Here is a 25,917-nt window from a genome sequence, read left to right on the forward strand (position 1 = left end):
GGATGAGCACCATGAGCCTGCAACACCTGGCAGGGCTGGCTTGCGTGCCCCATGGCTGTCTGGGGACAGGGTGGTGCCCACAGCAGTAAGGAGGACCATGAGCTTTTTAGCTCAAAGTTCAGAGAACTTTTTTTTAGTGCAGAGTTCTCTTGATGCTTACCGTCTCCGCTATGGTACTGCTGAGAACACACACACTCGATACTGCAGGGCTGTTAACGGTGGCATGTGAGGAACCAGGACTTCTTCAAGACTTTTGCCTCCAGAGGCTACAGAGAATAGAAGTGGATAGATGTACTATAGGTTCAACCAGCTTCACCATTTTATTGGACTTCATCACAATCAGTGGGGTTTTTTAGTTGAAACTGTCTCCTGGAATAAGGTGACATGTTTCCTTTTTAAACACAATTAACCCTCACCGCTAGCTTGAGGATTTTGACCTTTTAGCAAAGTTGAAGGAAAATGGTAAAAACTGTACAATTTTAAATTCTCATGACCTTCTGGGGCCAGACTCTTGGAATCAGCATTGCCCTAACAGCATCCCCAGGAGCAGGCATGCTCCTTGAGAGCTGGTGCTGGGATAAAGCACTGGAAAGAGCTGTGAGCAGAGAGGTGACCTAACCTGTGGGGTGCAGAGATCCCCCAGGGTAGTGTTTATTAGCACCGTAGCAGGCCCTAGTGCTAACTGTGTGTTGGGGTAGTTGACAAATCCGAGGGGGGTCCAGATCAGACCCCATCAAGGTCAGACCTGCTGCCTGTTCTGGCTGCACTCCAGCTATAGCAAGCCTGTCTGTTCAAATCAGCACCCCATGAATACCTGGTGGAGGATGTAATTACCAACCAGGATGGAAAGAGGTTTAGTTGGACTTTGTGTCCAAAGGGGATTTCCAAAACTTGGCATGTGCCTGAGTAAACAGCTCCTTCCCTTTGACCTGTTGTCACCCTGCCAGAGGGGCAGAAGCGTTACCCATTGCAGCTTTCCCTAGTGTGGCAGGGCAGTCTCTGAAGAGTCCAAGGATAAAAGTCCTCTCTTCTCCAGGGTGAACAAGCCCAGGTCTCTCAGCCTGTCTTCATAGGAGAGGTGCTCCAGGCCTCTGAGCATCTTGGTAGCCCTCTCCTGGACTCACTCCAACAGGTCCACGTCCTTCTCTTGTGTTGAGGGCCCCAGAGCTGAACGCAGGACTGCAGGGGGGTCTCGTGAGAGCAAAGTAAAGGAGCAGGATCACCTCCCTCAACCTGCTGGTCATGCTCCTTTTGATGCAGCCCAGGACACAGTTGGCTTTCTGGGCTGCAAGCACACACTGCCGGATCATGTTCTGCTATAGAAGGTTTTTTTTGTTGCCCTTGATGTCCCTGGACATATTTAATTCTACTGGGGCTCTAGCTTTCCTAACCTAGCCCCTGGCTGCTCAGACAGTTTCTCTGTATCCCTCCCAGGCTACCTGTCCTTCCTTCCACCCTCTGTAGGGTTCCTTTTTGTGTTGGAGTTTGTCCAGGAGCTCCTTGTTCATCCATGCAGGCCTCCTGGTGTTTTTGTCTGACTTCCTCTTTGTCAGGATGCATCGCTCCTGAACTTGGGGAGGTGATTCTTGAATATAATCCAGGTTTCTTGGGCCCCTCTTCCCTCCATGGCTTTATCTCTAGGGAGCAGATCCCAAAGATGCCAAAGTCTGCTCTCTGAAGTCCAGGGTAGCAAGCTTGCTGTGCACACTCTTCACCATCCTAAGGATCTCTAACTCCACCATTTCATGATCACTGTGGGCAAGGCTCCCCTTGAGCTTCACATTCCCCATCAGCCCCTCCTTTTCTGTGGAACAAGGTCCAGCATAGCACCTGTCTTTGTTGGCTCCCCTACTGCTTGGAGGAGCAAGTTATCATCAGTGCATTCCAGGAACCTCCTGGATTGCTTATACCCTGCTGTGTAATCCCTCCAAGAGATACCTGAGTGGTTGAAGTCCCCCAAGAGGACCAGGGCTGTGAACATGAGGCTGCTCCTCTCTGTCTATAGAGGGCCTCATCTGCTCAGCCTTCCTGGTTGGGTGGTCTGTAGCAGACACTCACTATAATGTCTCCTGTCCCTGCCCTCCCTTTACTCCTGGCTCATAAGTTCTTGGTCAGCTCCTCATCCATCCCCAGGCAGAGCTCCATGCACCCCAGCTGGTCATTGACATAGAGGACAACACCCCCTCCTCCTCTCCCCACCCTGTCCTTCCTAAAGAGCCTGTATCTCCATTCCAACACTCCAGCCATAGGAGCCATCCCACCACTTCTCTGTGATGCCAGTAAGATCATAGCCCTGCAAGCATGCACACATTTCTTGTTTATTCCCCATGCCATGTGCATTTGCATAGAGGCATTTCATTTGGGCCCCTGATGAAGCCGATTTACTGGCTGGAGTGGCAGGAATGACTTTGCGCTCTCCTCCTGCTTTACCACCAGTGCCTTGGCAACCTGGGACTGCCCAGTGTGTCCAGCCAGGCGCCTCAGGCTCCCCAGGGTTAAATCACTCACACCACTAAGTGACAAGCCAAGTGACTGTTCAATGTCATTTAAACCTTCTGAACCCCTCTTTTCCTCCTTTGCTTCGAGTTCCCTCCATGGTGCCCAAAAGCTCTGGGGGGTGGAAGAACCCAGGGTCAGCATCCAGCCCCATGGAAATAAGTGTCCCTGAGGCAAAGTGAGGAGCAGGGAGGTGAATATATAAATACATAATATGGGACACAGTGCTCCCAGTCCCTCACTCACACCTAGCAATCATTACTGGGACCAAGCCACCCGTGACCTCCGGAAACAAGAGAGAAGGGGGTGAAATTCACCCATTCCCACATGGAAGCTCCGGAGCTGCTTTTGTACTCCCACACCTGGACACCATGGGGCTTCACCCCACCAGGGCAGGACCAGGTGCCAAAATCCCACCAGCTCAGCAGGGCAGCTCACCCCACTGTTGAGCCTGTGGTCTCACTTGCAAGATAAATAATTAACCTTGGAACTCACTCAGCGTTCCTCCCCCGACACACACCTCTTCCTATCTTTTAAATGCCTAGGCAGAATGAAAGTGAAACAGTGCCAGAGTCTGTCCTGGGGAGGTAACAGGTGAAGGTGCTGGAGGTCTTGTGTGTCTGGGGACAGGCCTGTTTTTCCCACTTCTGACAGCCCTTTTCCAGAGGGCAAAGGACGATGGAGTGCAGCGCTATTCCTGGAGGAAGCTCCTCGGCCAGCACAGGTGTGCAGAACACTGCTCCGGTTAGTTGAGGTGTGTGAGCTCACGTGGACCTCTGCCCCACGGAGCTGCCCATCCACCACCACATCTCTCTGGGATCTCCTGTGGAACGGAGCTGCTTTCAGTTTCTGTGGATCACGCCTGCGTTATCCTAGCTCGCTGTGGAGAGGATCGGTGTGGTCAGTACTGGGGTGCGTATCTCTTCTCTTTCCTTGCCCATGGGTTCACATCTTATGGCTCTCCTTCCCTGGCTCCCTCCACTCACTTCCCTGGCTCACGCCTTTGAGCATTGCTGCTGCTCCACTCTGTCCGCAGAAGCCCCATGTGGGGCTCAAGCTAGGGACTCGCCCCTCTTCCTACTGAAATCTCTGGAAAATAGGGTCCCCTCCTCTCCCTCCCACCCTCTGAATAGTCTGTGATGGGCTGAGCTCCTGAGCAAGACAGTGGATGATTGAATATTCCCCTGAGAGGGTGTGACGCATGGTCTGAGCCTCACTCTGTGATCAGCTCAGCAAACCCATGGGAAGATGCAATCCCTGCAGTTTATAGCCTGTGAAATAATCATGCACCAGGGAGAAAACTCAGGCCAAACTCAGATCAAAGAAGCATGAGATCTATTTCCAGAGTCCCAACACGCTTGTTCACTGTAATCATATTTCAATCTCTGGCTCCTGTGAGCTGCACAGACCCGAGACAGGCAGTTCCTGGGTGACCTCAAACAATAGCTGTTTCTAATGATTTAAACCTATCACTGAGCTGCCTTGAGCCTGCTGTGGGGAAATGTGGCTGATGTGAACCCTTACTGCACCATATAGCTTCTCACGCTGTAACCATGGTGTTTTGGAGAGCAGAGATTGCTCTGGGTTTGAAGGGACTAGAGCAGAGGTCAGCCACACACCAGGCACTGCTCAACCACGGGCCACCTTCCAGCAGCGTCAGGTCAGGGCCTGAGCAGGGCAGAAACAGCAGCACAACCCAAGGCTGCTGTATCCACAACAGAAAGCGACAATACCTCAGTGAGACCCAGGGAAGGTTATCATTCCTACATGGCTGGAAATCCACCTAGAAGAAGGGAAAGCAAACACATACCTTGTCACAAACCAAAACGGCACGTTTACACAGATATCAGCATCTCTGGTGTTTAGTGATTCCTTGGTGCTGGAGAAACAGCTGCCACTTGCCTGATTTATGGGGTTAAGTAGAGCTTTCCAGAGCTAAAAGCAGGCCAGCACCTGGCGTCTGTGGGTAGAGAGATTGTTTTAGTAGCTACAGGCTGCAAAGATTTGCTCTGTCCTTGTATTAGGCACAGGAAAGGGATGGGCAACATTTTCAGTCCAGGACTGACTTTGGAGACACTGTATTCTGGAGATAGCCTAATTCTGCTGTTTTATGCATTTCAGTGATTTGGAAAAGCACCCTTATTGAAAGCCAAGATGAATAGAAGTACGGAGTTAGACCCGAAAAGCGTGACCTCAGAACCAACAAACAGTGCAGGGAAGGAAAAGAGGGAGGTTGCATCCGAGCTGAGCAGCCCAAGCTTGCATAGCATGGACAGTGGGTTCTTTGAAAGAGGTATTAAAACAATGTTAAGTATCCGGAAATCAAAACGAAGTCTGACCAAAGAGAAAGAAAAGGAAGGTACTGGCACTTGGAAAGGAAAACGACTTTCTTTGAGATTCCCCAAGAGCTATGAGAACAAAACCACAGTCTGTAATGGCATGCAGGAGGTTGGTGAGAAGATAGAAGCAGAGCCCATTCAAGGAAAACCTCTTTCAGGTAAGAAGCAAACCCACCAGTGTAATACATGTAACCTTCAAGAAGTTCACTTTGCAAATCTTGGGCCCAACACAGGTGCTAAAGAACAGGTATCTCATTATGGGGAGGAGACACAGCTGTCATCCCTTGCACAAACTCATTGGGATGTTACCTGGTCCGGCCTGGGCAGGTCACCTACCACTGAACATGCTGCTCTGTGGCCTCCACTGCATTAGTTTAAGCATATCAACAACCTAACTATCAACCTGTTGGCTCGTGTACCAGTGGACATATCGCCCACCATACATTATCAGTCACCAGTGGGCTGAGCACAATTTGGGAGCTGCTGATCTGACAAGATCTAGAAGTGCAATATAGGCTGTTCCTACAATATTGTCTGCATTGTGCTTCTGGGAAATTTCTGCTCTTCAGCTCTCAGACTGATAGTCTGCAGTATGTACTCTGTGTCTTGCTGCAAGGTCTTGATGGGGAAAAAGGTGGTCTGGATGTGGTCTGTTTTGGAACCTCCACCTTGGTTCCTAACCTTAGGGACTGCCTTGCAAAGAGACCTCCACAGATACTTTGCTCTCTTACACTGACTTTCCATCTATTTTTCTCACACCAGTGGTGCTGCAAGTACTTACGTGATTTGTTTTCCTCCAGCTGGCTACTCCCATGTGTTTTGTCAGCATTATATAGATAGGTCTTTGTCAAATTATAATAACGACCTTCGGCATAGCTCTCGCTTTTCCCCAAGTGTGGCAAACTGCAATGACTTTGATCTTGGTTTAAACACCGCTCTCCTCTATCTAAGGCAGAGGCATTACAATGCATCCACCAGGAGGTAGACTGAGGTGAGTCAACATGCTTGACCTTTCCTCAGCCTAAATTTCTAGAAAGAAATTCTTGGTCTACTGCATAGGATGTCATGGGGATCAGATAGAAGGGCTGGCATTGTCTCACTGCTGTAATATGCTCTACTGTGCCATAAAGTTATTTACTGCTTTGCACTGGTAGACTGTGAGGTTGGTAAGCTGGATCTGAGCCCAACTCATAAACTTTGCTAGTCTGTTCTCAAAGGGTCACAGATGAGGAGTGACAGGAAATGTTACCATAAGCTCTTCTCATCTCCTCCAAATAAACAAGCTGAGGAACTGAATGAATAAGGCCCATACTGTGCACAATAACTCGCGCTTGGCCTAGACTGGAGCAGCTCTGTCAGAAACACATCCCATCCTGAGATAAATATGGCAAGCAATGGAGACTCCACCATGTGCACCATTAAGCTGCATAATGGTTAATTGCCTTTCAATTGTCTTGCTTCAACTACCAGCTGTCTGGTCTCCTATTGCTAAATTAAAGATCCATTTAGCACCCAGTATCACCTCCCTGAATAATTATCCTAGATAGTAATTAAATGGTATTTTCTCACTTTGATAATCAGAACAGAATGTATTCCTTTAGTCTCTCACTGCAAGTACTTGTGCAAACACAGGTTTTATATTAATTTATCTAGAAGAGACTAAGTTATTTGCCACAGTCTCCCTCCCCTCTCAGTGCAGAAGTAACTGTAGCTCCATACAGGCACTCAAAGCTCTATGCCTTCTATGCTGCATCAATAGTTGGGTTATTTGGCATACTTCTGTCTTCATACAGATATTTTCTGCTGCATAGATTATTTGGTGCATATGGTATAAAATCAGTTTGCAGACAAGCCCAAAGGTATCAGTTATGGGCTACAAACCATATATTTTTTGAGTGCTCTCCATTTTTTCTGTATCATTTTATATATCTGAGTCCCAGAAGCAGTAGCCACACATGCCTAAATAATACCCTTTCCCTTCTCCTCTTTAATATTTGCTTTATGCCCAGTATCACAGTGGGATCTCCTGTTCAGAGCATCTGTTATGATGCTGGAGATGGTGAGATCTTCCCAGGGCGTCTCAAAAGCTAACAGTGCTCTTGGATCTTCTCTACACATGACAAATACTTTTTATATTACTGGCAAATAGGCAGTGGTCACCACTTGGAAAAGAAATGTCCCTGTCTAGAGGCAGTGCTTGGCATCTGACTGTAGGTTTATATACAGGTGGTGAACAGCCAGGTCACCCAACCCTGAAACACCCCAGGAGGATGAACTTCACATATTTTGGTGTTTCTCATTTCCTCCTGCTGAGACCCTGGGATCACCATCCCAGAGACTCTCCTCATTCCCCAGCCAAAGGGTTAGTGCAGACTGCAGTAACTGTGAAGCTGAGAAGCTGTGGCTTCTGGTCCTCCAGAAGTCCCTTTTTTTATCTGAGAGGAGTCTGAGCATTCACATAACATCTGAGCGTCTGGAACACCTAAGAGGCATCTTTAAGAGGCCGTTTGCTATGGTAGGCACAAGCTTGGAAGGGGTGGCAGGCCATGGATGGGCTAGTCTCTGGCTTGCTACCTTGATCCCTACATCTCAAGAAGTCCTCATAATGCAGATCACTAGGGATCAACTCTGCAGTTTGCATTAGCATTTTGCTCAGCCCTCAGACATGCAAGAGCCACTTTAGCTGTGACATTAGTTGTGTATGTGTCTTAGGAAAACTTGATAATGCACAAAATCAAGTCAGAAGGGGAGCCCAGGGTTTGCCCAAGGTTATATCTGAACTGGGAATGTTCCCAAAAATGTATCAACAGCATGCCCGAGCCAGTATCCCACTCCTCCAGGGCCTTGGTATCTCTGAAGGACATGCTGGCGGGGTAGGGTTGGGACAGACATGACCATCTAGTGTCTGACCGGGAGCTCAGAAGGCCCAAAGGGTTCTGTCCTGCCGTGCTCCCTCCAGCCAGAACCTGAGTACTCTCCCTGGCTTCTCGGACAGCACACTAAAGAACATTTTTAGCCAGAGATGCCAGAGCTGGGCTGCACTGCCGTGGCCAGTCCAGCAGTACAGCTGTGCTAAGCATGCTGGTGTGCTGGGAAACAAGGGGATCTGTGCTAAAGGAAATCCTCCTGGTACGGTATATATCGAACTGTCCCTGCTGCCAGTCCCACATCATCTCCGCACTTAAAGACAGGCAGAGCCAAAGGCGGTTTTATGCAGCCTGAGATGCCAGTGTCCCTCTCTGCAGTCTCGTTAGCCATCGCTTGAGGTTTTCCTGCAGGCCTATAATAATTTTATTTGATATTTCCTACCTCTGGAAGCAGCAGTTTAGAGATGTGGCTCAATTCGCAGCAATTGCATTTCCACTGCTTTGTCTCCTGTGTCAAACAGGAGCTGGAGATTTGAGGGTCTCAGTCTTAGGGGCACTGCTGGGACCTGGAAACTCAGAGCAGCCCTTCAGCCTCCCTGTGAGGCATCTTGGCCTGTTACCAACCTGTCAATCACCTAATGCCTGCTTTGTCCCAACCCTTCCTCCTTCTTTCTGCAGTAATGGAAATCAATGAACTTATTCAGAAAAGGCAACTTTTAGAAGCATTTGCAAGCATCAAGTACTTGGAAGATGAGACTATCACTGAACGGGATGCTGATAGATACAAAGATAACCCCCAGGAGTTTGTACGGAAATCCAAGGATGTGGATTTGCTTTATAACTCCATCACAAATGTGATCCAGGCCATCGTGGTGGGAACATTGGAGCATCCCACTGTAGAGGATACCATGCTGACCTCCCTGGTGACTTTAATTGCCCACGAAGAAGCAGCTCATCCTAACACAGGCAATGCTGGTGGTCCTGGGTCAGACTTGCTTGGCATGCCCAGAAAGTGGAAGGAGGTGTGGAGGGAAGCTATCAATGAGAGTGCTAGAAAAAGGATCCTGAGGGTACCCATGGCATTGAAGGAAGAAGAGAGCTCTTGGCTTAATCTTCACCTGGGTTTACTCCAGAAACACCTGAGTGAAGACTTACTGAAAATTAAGCTATCAGTACAAAAGTGCTATCCGGAGGAGTACCAGGTGTGTGACATGTATGTGGAAGCTTTTCACAAGGCCATTGCCTCACATTTGCAAGATCTCTCCCAGAGACCCCTGGAATTCAATGAGCTCTACACCTTGCTCAACTGGGTGGCCAACACTTACTGCAGGTAAGCTGCTGCACTTGCCGCACCACCTCAGCCTCCTCCAGAGCACAGGAGGGCCACAGGGCACTTCAAGAGCACTGAGCTACTTTCAGCTTTTTAAGCAAGGGGGAGAGACACAGTCACTTCTACAGCAGAGCTAGATAGCTAATCTATTAATAGGTGGGGACAAAGGTTTGTGGATAAAACACTTGCTGCTTTCCACAGATCTAAATTACTCTGTTTTCCCCTCCCTCTCCCACTTGTTGTTCTCACATAGAATAACAGAATCGTTTAGGTTGGAAAAGACCTTAAAGATCACATTGAGTCCAACCATTAACCCAACGCTGCCAAGTCCACCACTAAACCATGCTCCTAAGTGCCACATCTACATGTCTTTTCAATACCTCCAGGGATGGTGACTCCACCACTTCCCTAGGCAGCCTGTTCCAATGCTTGACAACCCTTTTGGTGAAGAATTTTTTCCTCATATCCAATCTAAACCTCCACCGGCACAGCTTGAGGCCATTTCCAGGAAGCTCCTCCTTGCAGCTCTGATAAACCTACTCCCTTTCTGCAAATATTTTGCAAGGTCCTGCAGCTGCTTGGTGACTTTTCCAGGCACAGGGAGGGACCTGTGGGGGAGCCCTGCCTTCTTCCTGTTTAATTAAAACTCTGATGTGTTTGGAAACAGGCCATGTTACCCCCCATGCTCAGAGGTCAGAGTCATCTTGAGAAGGCGCCAAGACACCACCATGTGGAATTGGCCACACTAAAACAAAGGCTCTGGCTCAGACATGTCTGCTGGTTGAATAGGAGGACCATAGGTTTTAGGACTTTAAAAGCTCCCTGCAATCCAGGGGTGACTAAAGCATTCTAGGAGCTGTATGGACATATCAAATACCATCCTCAGGGCACTCTGGGTGTTGGAGTAAAGGCAGCAATTCTTTGCAACAACAGTAAAAACTGTGCTGCTGGACATTGCCTCCTTTTGCAGCCAAAGGAGACATCTAAGGCACCTTTAGTAGGGCTAGGCATCAAGTGTCAGTGTCCTCAGTTATTTGCTCACTTTGACCACAGCCCATCACTCCAGCCCCAAAGAGCTACCAGGCTAAAACCCAATAGATATACACAGTGGGGTGGGAAGGAGAAGAAAGGCAATGTTCACAGGAGATGGGTCTGGTAATAAGCATGTAAAAACAGCTACGTCAAAGCAAAATCATGTCAGCCCCGGTATCTGGTCTGCAGGCCTGCACCAGATGACCAGTGGTGGGACAGCACAAACCAACTGGCACTCCTCAAACAAACAAAAGAGGGAGGGAAGGCAGAAGTAGAAATAGTGAGTCAAACACTGGGCAAACATAGACAGGAAGGAGTGTGGTGGAGCAGAGCAAGCAGCAGCAGCACTTGCTCAGATTGCTCCTAGCCTGGGGTAGCTTTTGGGTCAGGAGCATTTGTGCTGCACATGGTCTTTGTTTTGAGCAGCCCTCAACAGATTTCTTCTGTAAACTTGTCAGTTGCTCCTAAAACCTCATTTATGGTGTGGTGATTGTGATGACACGTGTGTGACTCCCTCAGCATCGTAGCACTGGCTGGCAAGTGTTATGGCAGGACTGCTGTGGGAATGACACTTCAATTCATTGCCCTTCTCCCTCACGTGTCGCCTGCGAATCTCCTCTGGAGGGAAATTTGTGCATATCTTCAGCTCCAGGAACTGTACTGCACCCCAATATTGCAGGAAAGGGGGAAAAAACAAGCTTCAGCAGCCAGGTTCTGCACCGAAGAGAAGTACCCCCATTGTACTTCTCTACCTTGCTGTGAAAGAACTTATTGAGAGCCTGCTCTGTTTAGCGCACTGCTTGCAATCACCTTGCTGTGTTGGGCTGTTTCCATTTGATTTTCCCATTCTATAAAGAATTCATCCCCTTTTGAGACCTATCCCAAAAAATAGGAAATTTTGTGACTCAAACTCATTATTGATGCTATAATTCATATAAATAGAAAAAAAGAAAGCAAGGAATAAGCTCCTTCAGTATATGTTTGAAACAGTCCTTTCAGTCATGGTGGAGAGTTTGTATTTAAATCCATTTATGTCCTTTTTTTTGTAGGACACTGCAGCTGTGTTCCCTGTTAACCGGGTTACTGCTTGCAATTCAGGTCTCACATTCAGCAAGTGCACGAATATTTTCTTCTTTCTCCTCTCCACCTCTATCACCCTGAAAGACACAATGCTTCCACAGTCCATGGCAGATTGCAAGGGTAGCACATTCAATTGTACAGGCTAATAACGGGTTTCTCACTCTAAAAGGAGAAGCACAAGCACTCCCTCCCTTTCCCTGCCTCCCAGCTAATCAGCTGGCCTGATTACATGGGCAATGCAGAGGAAAGTGAGTGGTAAAGTCATGCATCAGCTGAGTGACTTCGGAGTCAGGCTCTGTAGCTGCACATCCACCAGCTGCTTCCATCTGTAGAGAAGCCGTGATGCTGCTCTGGTCCATGTTCCAGGCATGGGAGTGCCTACCAGAGGCTGCCCTGTGCAGAGCAGGACCTGCTTTGCCACCTTCCATTGCTAGGGATAATGCACAGGGGAAAATAGCAGCCTGACAGAAGCCGTGATGTGACACTGGAGAGGAGCCAGGGAGATCAGCTAATTCCAAAGCAGCACACTGCTACAGGAATTACCCTGAAAGACATTTTGCCAGCTTGGAGGCAAATGAATCAGCTTCAGGTTGTTTATTTTAAAAAGTAAATTCGTATGGCACTTTTCATGTCCAAACAACTCAGAAGTCTCATGATTTCTAAGGTGGGCTGGAACCTTAAATCATTTTGGTTTTGAATAATTAGGATTTTGAATAGGGAGAAAAGATTTGCTTGTTAAAGCTTGAAAACAAGCACCGCAATTTTAGCTTGAAGTATATTTCTTACACCTTAATAATTATGTAGCTCATGCCACATGAATATTCCATCGGTTTACTCACATTCTGAGGCCACATAATTTGTTCTTTTGAATCTTTCCAGTGAACTCTTTCTGGGTAATCCTGACCTCAAACCAGAAATTAAGACAGAAAACCTGCCCCTGCTGTTAACGCCAGCTGTTTGGGATAAACTGAAACATGACTACATCACTTCTGCAAAGGTGAGAGCATCGACCTTGTCCCCACATGCCCCCAGGAAAGGTGTGGGAGCCCCAACCTCTTCTCAAAGGTCTCAGATGGCTGCATCGTGGTTTCTAGCTCCACCAGGTGCTTAGTCCTGTCAAGACCACGCAGAATGGCCTTTAAAAAAAAGCACAATATCCTGAACACCGATGCAGGGAACAAAGCAGGCCATGAGCCTGAACGTGGATAATCACAGAGCCAAAGGGACTGTACCAGACCCATACACAGGCTTACCGAAAGGTCATAGCTGGGCTTCAGCAGATTGAACGCACTTCAAAGCCAGATGTAAAGGCATTTGAGCTGCTACTTTCACAGCATGTGATCTCCTCCAGCACATCTGGGGTTTGCTATACGCAGACAACTCTGGGCATGGCCCTGCCAGAGAATCTGCCCATGGTTCACTCCCCCTAGGAAGCCCCTTCTTCAGTTGCCTTTCTGCCATCCTTGGCTGGGACCCTGTGTAAGACTGTGCTTTCCTGGCTCTTTGCTGGGCTCAGACATTTTCCTGCAAACCATTTCTGAAGCAGGGCACCTCTCAAGGTGAGCTCAAGGTACTCAGCTTATTCAGCAATTAGTATTGCTCAGTCGTGCTGGTGAAGGATCATTTTGTTTTACTGGCAACAAGACTGATTTATCAGCCAGGACTGAACCATGCTGCCACTTACTCAAGTGGCGTGCTGCCAGAAAGGACCAGTTTGATCTTTAATCCTGACCTTGTGTCTTACACTTGCTGGAGAGCTTTGCAATCAAGCAGTCAAGCAGCTGACAAAACATTCCCCTGCCAAAAGATCTCTTCTCCCTTAATTTCTACCTTGCTCCCACAAACCACAGCTCCTGATTTTTCCTGAGATCTTGTGTAGACCGACAGGGTCTGGAGCAACACCTTTGACTTTGCTTACCTTTCTGCACCACACACATTAGCCTTATATACATGCCAAGACAGCAAAATGCACTGATGCAGTTTTCTCATGTCTGCTTCATTATCTGAGCTGGATGTTTCCTTCCTATGTTAAACATTTAGGGAAAAATCAAAAGCTATTTTGGAAACATCCTGAGACTGGAGGTCACGGAGAAGTGGGAGAAGGAAGTTCACCCAGAAGTGAAGGAAAACCTCTACCAGTCCTCACTCTCCTTAGATATTCGAACGGTATTTAATGAACGGGAGCAAAGTGCGGGGGGTTCTGCGGCTCCAGGGAAACAGGATCATTACCTTCTGGGGTAGAGGTACCACCTCCTGCGATAATTTATGTTAGTCACGCACTGGCAGAATACATTAGAGCAGAAAATGCTGTTTATTACAACTTTCAGCTCTCCCGCTTGCCTTCTAGCTGCAAATTAAACCTGCTGTCAATTGTATCAGCAACATAATAGGCAACTGATTTTAAAGCCCTTAAATCTCTTTGATTAGAAAGAAGAAGGAGAAAGGAAAAAAGAGGTGTAAAGAAAAGGTTTGTTAGAAAACCCTTTGGCTGAAAGAGCGTCTTTGTCTCGGGGCTGTGGCAGCCATAGAAAGGCCGTAGGCAGTGACAGCCACTCCAATTTAAACAGTACAAAAACAAAAGCTCCTGCTAGCTTTAGGGACTACAGGGTAATAAACCCAGGAGGGGTTTTGATTCATTCTCCTCACTCAAAAGGTTGAGTCATTTCAATTAAATGAGAGAGAGAGAGAAAGAAAGAAAATCAAAGAGTTTTGCCTGCTGCCGTGACTCTTTTTCCGTAGAGGAATATTACACATGGTGTGATCACTGGGAAGACATATCTGAATTGGATTAGCAGATGGGTAGGATGCCTCAAGAAGCACTAGAGCAGGCTGCCTCACTCTAGAGAGGCAGCAGGATTGTGGGAATGGGAGTTAGGGAGGAACACCAGTGCAAGCAAGGTTTTTGGGTGATGCCTGACCCTAGGCATCAATGATCAATGATTATGCCACAGATCAGTTTGTGCCTCTTAGCCCATCCTGTATTATTATTTTTAGAACTGCCAGAGAATAATGAAAAATGCCTGGCAGCAAGTGGGCCGTTTGCCCCTTTGCTAGGCAAGTCACTTTTATTAACCAAGGCTGCGTGATACCCTTGTGAAGGATGTTTTGCCCTTGCTTGTCCTATTCACTAGAGGGTTTTCTTTGTGACCTTCTCTAGATCATCGGTGAGCACATGAAGATATCTAGAGCAATCAGCAGAAGCCTGGAAACAAAAATGCTTGAGCTGTGTCTGGCAGAGCTGCTCGAATTCATACCAAGGTCATCACTGCTGCGGGCAGCACATTCCTTTCAAATGAGTCCCACATTGGTAAAAAAGCAGGGAAAAGGTCCGTGCACTGGGCCAGATGCTGGCACCAAGCAGGCATGGGCCTGCTCCTGGGAGAATTAGAGATGACAATGAGCCCAACAATAAGTAAGCTGCAAAACAACTCAGCAGGAGTCATAAACAGACAGACCCAGATAGGACTCTTGGGAGTCCCAAAATCTGAGGTCAGAGCTCCAGGAAGTAGCTGCTAGCTGCTCTGGGGCCTTGCTGGTGTTGGATGCTGGTCTCTTGCAGCTGCAGCCATGAGCAAGTAGCAGTTATGAATCTTTAGATCCAGACCCTGCTTGCCCAGGTGTCCGGGGGACAGTCCTGCTGAGAGGGTTTTTCTCCTGCAGATGGGACCCTCTGTGTTGCACCCAGGCAAAACTTAAGGCTGAATCTTTTAAAAATTTACCCACTGGCCAAAGGACACAGGATCCCTCATCTTTGCTGAAATGTTGCTCTGCTTGGTAGTCCCCAGGTTATGGCCTCAGATCTTGCCCCTTGCAACGTGCTTTGGGGATGCTCTAGGGAAGGGTTTTGGCTCTCAGAGGGTCCCAGCACAGCAACACATTGTCCAGCTCCTCCGGTGGGGCTGTGTTTTTTGGGGGTTGCAGCCACTTTCTGGAGCAGTCATCTCTAGATGAGAAACACTGTTCAGGATGAACCAGCTCCAAGCGAGACTAAAATGACATTGTCATTAACCTTTAAAGTTTTTCACCTGCTGCAGGTGCTGACCAGGGAGTTTGCTAATAGACGTTTTGCAGGAGTGAGGACAGCAAGCCAGAGATCTGCTTTCTCAGATCATGAACTCAGGGCATGCCAGGAGTCCAAAGTGCACTAAAGGCAGTGCTTTCCCTGTTTATATCTATATCCCTATCTATATACCCCTTTCATATCTAGTAGCCAGGTGATCGACATTTGACTCCCATGCCCTGAGCGAGCAGCGTAGTTCAAACCAGCTATTTGGCTTTCAAGTCTGTCTGGGTTTTAGAGAAACATAGTTCTGATATTCCATCCGTTATTTCTTCTTCTTCTCACAGCCTCCACACCCCCGACCACACCCATTTATTTGCCTTTTTCCTCTCCTCTCCTCTGTTCCTTCTTTCCCTTTTCTTTGTTATCTTTTCAAATATTTTTTTCTTTTTTCCTTTTTTTAAAAAACCCAACAAATTGGCATTAAATACAAGCTGCAACATAAAGGGGTCCCAAATGAAAGGACTACCGAAACTTCAGCTTTTTCTTAAACCAGCCCAAGATGCTTGGGCTGAGGCTAGCCCAAGCAGGTTCCTTTACCCTGACAAAGAATGGGACCACCAGGCAAAGCCTGCCTGAGCACAGAGCTCCTGCCAGCAGTGCAGACCTGTCTGTAAAACAGCTGTCAAAACTGCGACTGCTGTGCTACACAAAACCAGCTACCTAACACAGCAGCTGAGGTTATGGGGGGAAATGTAGGTGTGCCTCCCCATTCCTATTCCTTTTCTGCTGGAAAATCAGCCCTGAGGTAAACCCTTTCCTTGTGTGCTTAAGAGGGCACAAATTATACTGCCCCAAAAGCCAGAGCAATGAAGAACCAGACTGATGAGCCTGAGTACCACACCTGCAATTAATCCCCCAGTGTGAGGAAAAGGCAGAGATTTCTTGTGCTGAGATCCCTGGCAACTCTCCAAAAGTGCTGCATACCCGCTCAGGCAAGCACACCCTAAACCCATAATTATCTGCCATCTATTCCCCTCCAGTGCACACACATGTTACGACAGCTGGAAAAAACATGTCCTTATACAGAGGGGACAGGTTGAGCCAGCCACCAGTGCCTCCTGACACCACTGTGTACACAAAAGATGAGCAATTTGTGGCTCCCCCACCGTTAGTGTTACCTGTGTGTCTTCTCCCACAGGTTTGAGGAGGAGTTTGTGGCGTGGAGCACTGCCCGGGACAGCCCCATCTTTGCACCCTATTTTGTCGCCTACATCAACAACTTCCATGACCTGCTGTAAGTCTGCTCCCCCCAAACTGAGCTGCTGCGTTGCTGGGGTCTGGGAGGGTGGCAGCATCCAGGAAGGAAAGACCAAGGTCTCCTTGGGGTGCCCCACTGGGTACTCAGCCTACAGCCCTTCCTCACCTCATGATGGGATGCTCCCCAAGAGATGTAGATTAAAGTCACAAAGGTGAAGAGTCAGAAGCAAGGATGAATGTGATGCATGCATGAAAGCTTTAAACTAATTTTCAGTCCACCCTTTTCAGCCTCAGAGGTGGCTTTATTTCATTTTTGGTTCTGTACGTTACCACCATAAACCCAGTACAAAGGCTGCTTTTGGCACTGGGCTGCAGGAAAATCTGTGAAAGCACTCAACTTGCAAATAAACCCCTGCCATCACTGCTGGCAGCAGGAACTTCTAGAGCTTTGCATGTGTTATGAATTAGTTATTTGAAGCCATGCATTGAAAAGGCCTGTGATAAGCACGTATGCCCACCAGCTCTGCCTATCAAAGACTCCCTTGAGGGGGATGTTCTGCAGCTATGCAAGGACACAGCCCAAGGAGGCTCGGGGCTTTTCAGCATCTGGGGTCATCCCTGCCGTGCAGATGTGGTGCTTCATGAGGGCCAATTCACTCAAGTGGCACGGGGATAATGCCTGGCGTCTGGCCACCTTGGGATGTTATCTGCAGCCCATGCCGCTGTGTTGCTGCCTGGCACGGCCTGCCGCACAGGTGCTGTCTGCCAAATGGCATTCAGGTCATGCAGAGGATTTCGTGTTGCGATGCTCCCAGCGGCCGACGGCTCCAGCCACAGTGAGCACTTCCGCCTGGAAGTCTCTAGATGGCAGGGTCTCCCCAGCAATGCAAACCTCGCCGACGAGCTGGCTTCCTCTGCCTCCTCCTGCCCTTGCGGAAAATTGCTCTCCCTTCCCTGCTGGGGACTGTAAGGTGGTGAAGGGAGAAGCCAGCCCCAGGCAGGGAGCTGGAAGGTGTTTGGGTGGTTTATTCCTGAGTCGAGTTAAATATTTATCAGCCTAGAGTGATGAGTTGCAAGGCAGAGGTAGGTGACCTAATAGCATGATTTTGTGGATGCTAGACGCAGACTTCAGGTGCTCAGCAGGAGTTATGGACCTGAGCCCCAACCTGGGGTGAGAGGGATGCTGTGAGGCGTTTCGTAGTCCTGCCTGGGCAGGTTCAGACATACAAAATAGCTACTGGGCAGTGGCAGGAACCCTCCACACTGGTCACAGCAGTGGATGTGTCGCATCCCGGGAAGCTCAGGCACCGCTAGCATTTTGGTGATGCTGCCTTGGTTCCCCCTAGAGCGTGTTACAATGAGGAAAGGATAGAAAGTGAGAAGAAAGCCAGGAACTTGCAACGTACCCCAAAGCCCACACATACGGCTAGGGATTTCATTAACCTCTCCAAACTTGTGTTTTCTTCCTCATTAGCGCGAAAACGTGCATTGTCCCTAGGAAATTCCATAGGTTTCCACCTCGGTCATTCACCATCCCCACTGCTGCCAATAGATACTGTGTGGAGTGAGTCAGCCAGGCTCTGGAGGACACAGGGTCAGCAGCTTTCCCTTCTTCAGCTTTATTATTTACTTCTCACTTACCCCATAATGCCCCAGTGCCCTCTTAGGTACCTGGAGATAATTTAGCAGAAATGTTGCTCAAGTGACAATGTAACCAGCCTACGTAACTGCTCCGCATGGTTGAACCATCCCACCTGATGAGGAAATAGGTGGTTTTTAAGCACAGTTAGTCAGTTGTGATTAATTTTCAGTGTATAGAATTGTGTAAAAGAGTCATTACTTTGACCCAGTAGGTGTTTCCAAGTGGAAGTACTAGCTACACAAATTTATTTAAACTAACACCCAAGATGCCAATTTGGATAAAGTGGCAGTGTAATGGTTTACCTTTTAACATTAACACATTGGTGGTGTGTGTGTCTCTCTCTCTAGGTCAGGGTTAGAAGCAATGTTTAAAGTCAACACTGAGGAACTGCAGAAGATTGTGGCAGCTCTGACAAGGAACTTCACGAGTATTTTTTTAAACAAATTAAGAAAAAAAGCACAGGTAAGAGCATCTTGGGCACACCGGTTTGTAACTATAACAGGTATGTGCAGGACCAGTGCAGCAGCTGAGGACTACCTCCCTTCCTTTGTTTTGCCAAGTACACCTCATTTTTCAGTGCATGGCCTTATGGTCCTTCCAAAATGATTGTGCCTAACATGTGTAGAAATCCTCCTTAACCCAAAGCATCCTGGGAGTTTGTTTGCTATGAGCAACGATACATTTGTCAAGTTGTTTACTTTAGCACAATGGCAACCAAAAAAAAAAAAAAAAGAGTATTTAGTGGCTTCCAGCATCTCAGGCAATGCATTAGGGGGAAACCTTACCCAGCGGGAAGCACTGGGAAGTCAGCTGGACACCACCAATAGGATATTTTTCCTTCTATCAAAACATTTGGATTTTTCAGGACTTTGATTTACACTTATTTGTAGTTCCGTCATCATGGTCTATTATAGAATCATAGAATCGTTTAGGTTGGAAAAGACCTTTAAGATCATGAAGTTATCAGTCTTTTCAGGCAGGACAGAATTCTGTGATTTTTCCAAGCTGTTTCCATGGTGAAGAAAGACTGACTCTTTCAGTGTGAGGATGCTAAAGCTCTGATATCAATTGATAAAGCTCTGATATCAGCTTAGCTTGTGTTAAGAGGCCTAAAAGGCAACTTGCTGCGATGCAGTTTGTGCTTCCTGGGTGATGTAGACAGCACTTTCTGCTCTCAGCCATATGGGGTCCACTAGCCCTAGCTGGTATGAGAGATGAAAGAAACTAAGTCTTTGGTCCCACCTCTTTTGACCTACCCTAACTCCCATTCCAAATCACCAAGCATAAGAGGTCATTGCAGAAAGCAAGACTACTGCAACTGCTCCTGTCTAAGCCAAACCCGCCTGGCCAATGGGACTTTCCAGTAACTGCAGAGCTTGTCTTGGAGCCTAAGGGACAGGCAAGGAAGGAGTCAAGCCAAGGCATTGCGAAAGAGAGACAAAATACCATGAGAACTGAGAGCAGAGAAAGCATTTCTAAACAGCCCTCCAGCAGGAGGGAACGCAGCAGGAGGGCACAAGTTGGGGAAATCATTGGGAAGGAGATTGCCAGGAATCTAAAGACAGAATCCTTAGAGCTAAGAGAAGTACACAGGGAATGTGGTGCAGAAGGTTTATTTTAGCCTTAGGATCCCTTAGGGATATTTCCATTCTCTTCTAGGTGTCCCCAGAAGCCTTTCGCAGATATTGCCATGTTTCTATGTGGAGGCATGTTAGCTCTAGGGACTCAGCAAGGGAAGTAACCCACTGGGGTCTTTTGATCAGAACACCTTGTACCCGAGGCAGATGGGAAACAGTGCCATTGATCCCACATCAGCACTGATCACAAGGCACCAATTTGGGGATGCTTCCAGCTGCTATTTCCCTCCCCCATCAGAGCAATGAGCAGAAGCAAAATCACAGTGAGACTTTGTGCAGACACGTGGGTCTGCAGGGAGTGCTGTAAGTGCTTTGAGCAAGAGATTTTGTTTTCCTTGTGGGGAAGGCTGAAGGGGTGATGGATTACTGGGATAATTTCCAACAGATTCGCTATCAACTGACTTGTCATGTCCAAAGCTAGTGCAAACCTGTGTAATGCTAGCATACATGGTTGCACACCACTGCCTGTTTTATCCATGCCTGATTAACATTCACACCTGTTTCTTCATCCCTATGGTAGGAATACAAATATTTACCTAAAGAAATATAGCTCATGGGTTAGAAAGCAACACAAAGCAAGGAAATGGGGTGTCCTAAGTAAGCCTTTAATGCCAAAGCATCTCCTATTCAGGGTGTGATGCTTCTGTCTGCACTGGGGCACCTACCCAGAAAGGGGCGATGTGGCTCTGAATTCTCAGGGGGAAAAGAGAAACCCCTGGTGCCTAACTGCTGGTGTGTCTCACAGAGAGTTGGTGTGCCATCAGTACTCTGTGCTTTTTGGTTCAACCACCCTGAGAAGGCATATAGGTGGGTGTCTTTGACTAGTGCATCCACTAGTCTGAATATTACCAGTGCCATCAGTGAGTTGATTCTTTTGCAGCCACTTCTTAAGAAAATCCTGACCAAGGACTGGGTTTTGTTGATGGAAAAGCCGGACTCGCTGGCGTCTGCAGTCTTGCAGTTCTCCAAGCACCTGCAGCACATGAGGGAGCCCATGGGGCAGGTAGGCAGCTGGTCCCATGCCTGGGCACAGTGATGTTGAGGGATACCACTGCCATTTGCAGGCTGTGGTCGGACCTGCAGCAGGGGTTGTTTATATAACTGTGGGCACTGCTGATGCAGTGGAGTTCAGCTATTGCTGTACTTCCAAGTGAGAATAAGCAACACCTTTCTTTTCTGTAGTTTAAATATGGGATCTTCTTTCTTTAAAGAGGAGCAAAAAGCTTTGGTGAACTTCATCACTGAGCATTACAATTCTGTGAGTTGCAGGCTTATCAGTTCCTTTCACATCCATGTGGTTGTAAAATAAATGGGTGGGTGACAACAGCTCTATGTTTAAAATCTGCAAGCACTACTGAACCCTACTTTTAAAGCAATCCTAAATATCTCCCTTTGATACTGAGGGTCCAAACTGATGCTCATGGACTATTTCAGGGTAAGGCACATTTCCATGGCCATAACTCCGTGCCTGAGTGCTGCGAGCAGTCAGCTCCTTTCAGCAGGGCTAGCGTGGGCAGCGTGTGCTGACCATCTGCTGCGTTTGTGTACCTCCTCTATACCCCTGGCTGCTGCTAAAGACCCAAGGGCTTCCTCTGCCTTCTCTCACTGCCATGGCCTTGCATGGGAACCAAGTTAAAAATGTGAAGCTTGCTCTTTTTTAACCAGGAGCTTCTACGTGATGTTCATAAGTACGTGGTGAGGGAATACATCACATTGGTCATCAAACCCAGATGGAAAATGAACAGGGAGACTCGGCAGCAAGTGAGCAACAAGATGAACCAGGAAGCCAGAATCATTCATAATATGCTCATTGATCAGGTATGTGAGTTCCCTCCTGGCATCCCCCGGCTTTCTCATTCCCAGAAGTGAAATGTCCCCACTTGGCTTCCAGGGGACCCAGGAGGCAAGCTTTTGAGGAGGGTAAGCCTCAAGAAATGTGGAAGTGCTTGAAAGAGAGAAAGCAAGGTGGTTACTGCTGGTTCATGGCGTGGACTTTCAGCACAGTGCCTACTTTTGCAGTAGGGGCTTGTGCATGCTCAGCTGGCGGCTCTCTGATTGCAGTGTCTGGTGTTTTAACACTTCCAGGTGCATGAGTGCTTTGTGTAGGGTGGTTCATGTGGTAGGATCACACTCATCCCATGGCAACTTCTTCCTGGGCCTATTCCCTTGGGCCATGGGATGCAACTTGTTTGTAAAAGATCTCTGCCCTTGGTACAGGTCATGGAGATGAGTCCGTGGAAAAGGTTCATCCAGGCATGCAGTCTGCATACAGGAAAGTGATGTGGAGAAAACTGTGGCTGTTTTCATGTTTTGTGACTAGGCAGCCTCAGTCTGCGATTTTCAGGAAAACCACAGTTGAATTCCTTGGATTCTGCAGAAAGTCAGGTGTCCAGGGTGCTAAACCCCACAGAGACAGATCCCTCTCAGAGGTGAGGCACATGAAACTATTAGGCAGCAGGAGGTGAAGTCTCTGGCATTCACTGCTGTGCCAGAACACAGGCACAACGCCCAGCCCAGTGTCTGGGTCACTGGGGTGCTCATGAGTGTCAAGGAGGCCCCAGCAGAGCTTCCAGGGATGCCTTGCCATTGCCACCCAGAGCTGCCTCATCCAGCACCCTGCTGTCCCCCAGCAGCACACTGCCCACCCAAGGGCAGTACAGCTCCCTGCGATGGTCCTCTGTGCCTCTCTGTTTGCAGGGCTCTGATGCTGACTGGCTCGTTCCCGCCATACACCACATTGCCAATATCATTGGGGAGAAGAAAAAAGACAAAATAAAGGAGTACGTCAAGGAGCTGTGTCAGGATTATCCAGATATCAGGTACATGAAACAGCAGATGCCAAAACAGCATGGCTTTATCCCAAAAAGCTTGCCTTGGCCAAGCTCTTCAGCTTCTCTCCTGGTAGCCACACGTCAGAGGTCAAGATGCTAACAACAGAGGGAATCCCACCTTACTTTTCTTTATTTACAGCTGCATCATTTTTCTCTTTTCCCCATCTGTTGGGTCTTATATAGCACACAAATTACCTCAAAAGCATTTACAGAAGAGAACAGAATAGAATATTTCCATTTGGAAAGGCCTACAAGGATCATCTAGTCCAACTGCCTGAACACTTCAGGGCTGTACAAAAGTTCACGCATGTTGTTAAGGGCATTGTCCAAATGCCTCTTAATTACTGACAGGCTTGGGGAATTGTTCACCACTCTAGGAAGCCTGCTCTAGTGTGTGACCAACCTCTGGGTAAAGAAATGCTGCCTAATCTCAGGTCTAAAGCTCTCTTTGCACAGCTTTGAACCATTCTCATGCCTCCTATTGCAGGATGCATTTTTATTCCTCCAGATCAACCTTGTTTCATTGTAAAGCTTGAGGATACTTTTCAGTGCAACACCAGTATTAGCCCAGCCTTGCCAACTTGCAGGCTCCAGCTTTGAAGCAAAGAGTTTGTCTCCTGTTCCCAAGCTCTGACCTCAAAGTGCAGCAGACATTGACACTGTTCAGCTGTGGTTCCTGAAAGGGCTCCAACACAACCACTAAATTTTGGATTAAATTACAAATTCTTTCTTCTGTACTTTCCATTTGCTGTTCCAAAGCAGCATCTGCAAAATTTAAGGTTCCTGGAAAAGTAAATAGATTGACTAGCTCTGTGCATGGCTAAGCAGCTGCATATCAGAAGTTACCTTGTCTTCTGCAGCTTCCTGCCACCCATTGAAAAGGAACATCAGTGGTACAGCTTGCAAAATATTCTATTTCATCAGAGTAATTTCAGAAGAAGACCAAAGGTTTTTGCACTGTGTTGGTTACACAGCTCCTGCTGGATAACATTTATACAGTCAAAATACCATAGATTTAACAACTTGCCCAGAACACTGAAAGTGGACCCTCAAATATTGAGAAAAAAAAAAAGAAAAAGATATTAAAGATATTTTTTTCCCTCAAACTGAGCCTCAAAATTTTTCATAGGCATATTTAACTTGAGCGAGTCAGATATGCATCAGGCTTATCTGTGTGGGGAAATTCAAGACATGGACTTGAAAAAGAATAATTTTTCCTGAGTAATTTTTACATGAACACACCTATCCAACAACAACAACAATAAAAAGCCTGAATCCCAGTGGCCAGACTAAGCTGATGAAGGAGGCAGTGCCTCTTTTGGGAAGGATGGGGGAAGTAAATGATGGCTAGTCAGGCTTAGCTACTTGAAGACAATTTTCCAGGCAGAAAAGCCATTTACAAGGCTGTGATTGTGTACTCTTTCATCATTAGCCTTCTACCCAAGCCAGGTTTTAAGGCTCGTCCTCTTTGTTGATCTATTTCCTTTATTGAGTAATATAATTTTATTTCCATTATTGAGTAATATTATTTTAACAATTAAGTCTGTAAAACGGGGAGGAACCTGCTGGACCTGCATTGCTTCCTGTTCTGGTCTCTGGTAATTCTTCCCCTGAGCTCCTGGAGATGTTGCTGAATTTGTATATACTGAGATTACTGGAACAGGATGTTTCCAAATTGGCTTTCCTAGCTCTATTCTAATTAGTGTCTATCAGCTTCCTAAACATTAGCACTTCCATCACTCAGCTCAAAATAATTATCAAATAAAAGGTCTGCAGCCTCTCAGGAAAACTTGCAAACGACATCATACGTGTGTGGAGACACAGGAGGAATTCCCCAAAGCACCAGCAGCAGGAGCGGTGGTGTCCCAGCAGCACCGGGTGGTAGGAGCTGATGCTCGCTGGCTCAGTACCTCTGGATGCTGCAGACCCCCATCCAGTGCAGTGAGGGGACGTTCCCAGGCACTTTGTGCTGTCTCCAGCACTGTTGTTGTTTGCTTACGTGTGGCTGGTTTTGCTCGACAGGACTGAGTGAGGTCTCGTTTGGTTTCTGCAGGAAGGAGCATGTCCTGGCGATCCTCGCGCTCCGGGGGCTAGGGCGCACCAAGAGAGCCGCGATTTTTCGGCAAGGCTACCATGTGCCAGAGAGCCCCAATGGTGGGGAGAGCAGCACACTCTTCGCTGAAATTGATGTCCCAGTGATCACCAGCTGCTTCTAAAACAACCATGACAAGAGGTCAACATCCTCCCTCCTCCTATGCTGTCTCCACGGCATGATCCAAACCCTGCTCCCTGCCTCACTCCTCTGCAAACACAACTTTTTGATTGTTGTAGGAAAAGGACTAGTTTTCTGAATTTGCTACCCCAAGTTCAGAAACCAAAGGCAACAGATGCACCAAGTCACTGACCTCCTGCAAGAGCTCCTGGGGAGCAACTCCAGCCCAAGCACTGCCTTCACCCTGTGTAGGAGAATGCTCTGTTGTTTGGTTCAAGATTGAATCTCTTTTCAGAGAACAGGTGAAAACCAAAAGGAATTCACTCAGAGCTACATTAAGGCTTACATTGTGCATTGTACAATTATACAGCAGCAGAACAAGAACCTCCTTCATAATTAGTGTCCCTGAGCAACCAAAGGGCAGAGCTGGGGCAGGGATGTGGTAGCACCCAAGTCCTATTTCCTCCTCTGTGAACCAGCTGGCTGAGCTGGCATAACACAAGGTCAGTGATGTTGTGACCTGATGCCACAAACCACTACCTGCCTGAGAAGGAAACCCTTGGAGGGTACCCAAACGCCACAGCTGGGATGTGCAGCACATGGACCACTCTGTGCTCCAGGATGGACCCTATGGCCCTTCTGCTTTTTCAGCAGATTTTCCCCACATGTGGGCTGCCTTGGAAAATCTCCTGTTGGACCAAAGACCTGTTCATGCTATCACAGCCTTTCTGTGTGGGCAAATATGTTTGGACTGGATGTGGAGGGAAGTTCCAAATCCTCCTTGCCCCAGTGAAAAGGGCCACCATGCTACCACTATGTTCAAAAGTATTTTAACAAATCTGGTACAATCTGACTGCAGTAAGAGAGACCTCCAGCAGGCTACAGCCATACAAAACTGATTTTAGTTAATGCAATTTATCTTGTAAGTTGTCCTCCACAGTTAATCCAAGACTCTGTGCAGAGACATGTTTGTGGTCTATCAATCAATGTCATAAATGTGGACATGGCATAACCTTGAAAACTAATTTGTTTGCTGCAGAGTTTAGAGCATCAGTAGTGAGCCTCTTCCATTTTCTTTGCTCCAGTTTGCACCAGTATAAATTTCAGCCCAGATGAGCAGCAGAAACTGGTGACAGGCCAAGGGAGCTGTTCTGATGGGTAAGGAATACAGAGTGCACCTTTAATTCACAG

The 25,917-nt window shown here is 47.6% G+C and overlaps 1 protein-coding gene across 1 annotated transcript; it reads left to right on the forward strand.

Moving 5' to 3' along the window:
• Positions 1-4,650: 4,650 nt before the first annotated feature.
• EXOC3L4 (exocyst complex component 3 like 4) lies at positions 4,651-24,730 on the forward strand (the record flags this gene model as incomplete). The annotated part of the gene is made up of 11 exons (XM_080618225.1): positions 4,651-4,993; positions 8,381-9,032; positions 12,024-12,141; positions 13,185-13,310; positions 14,302-14,402; positions 16,346-16,441; positions 18,394-18,508; positions 20,564-20,686; positions 21,349-21,501; positions 22,381-22,502; positions 24,568-24,730. 11 exons carry the CDS (start codon positions 4,651-4,653, stop codon positions 24,728-24,730), a joined length of 2,112 nt encoding a protein of 703 aa, XP_080474351.1.
• Positions 24,731-25,917: the final 1,187 nt, after the last annotated feature.

The sequence above is a fragment of the Psittacula echo genome (genome assembly GCF_963264785.1).
Source record: "Psittacula echo genome assembly, chromosome: 5".
Classification (NCBI taxonomy): Eukaryota; Metazoa; Chordata; class Aves; order Psittaciformes; family Psittacidae; genus Psittacula; species Psittacula echo.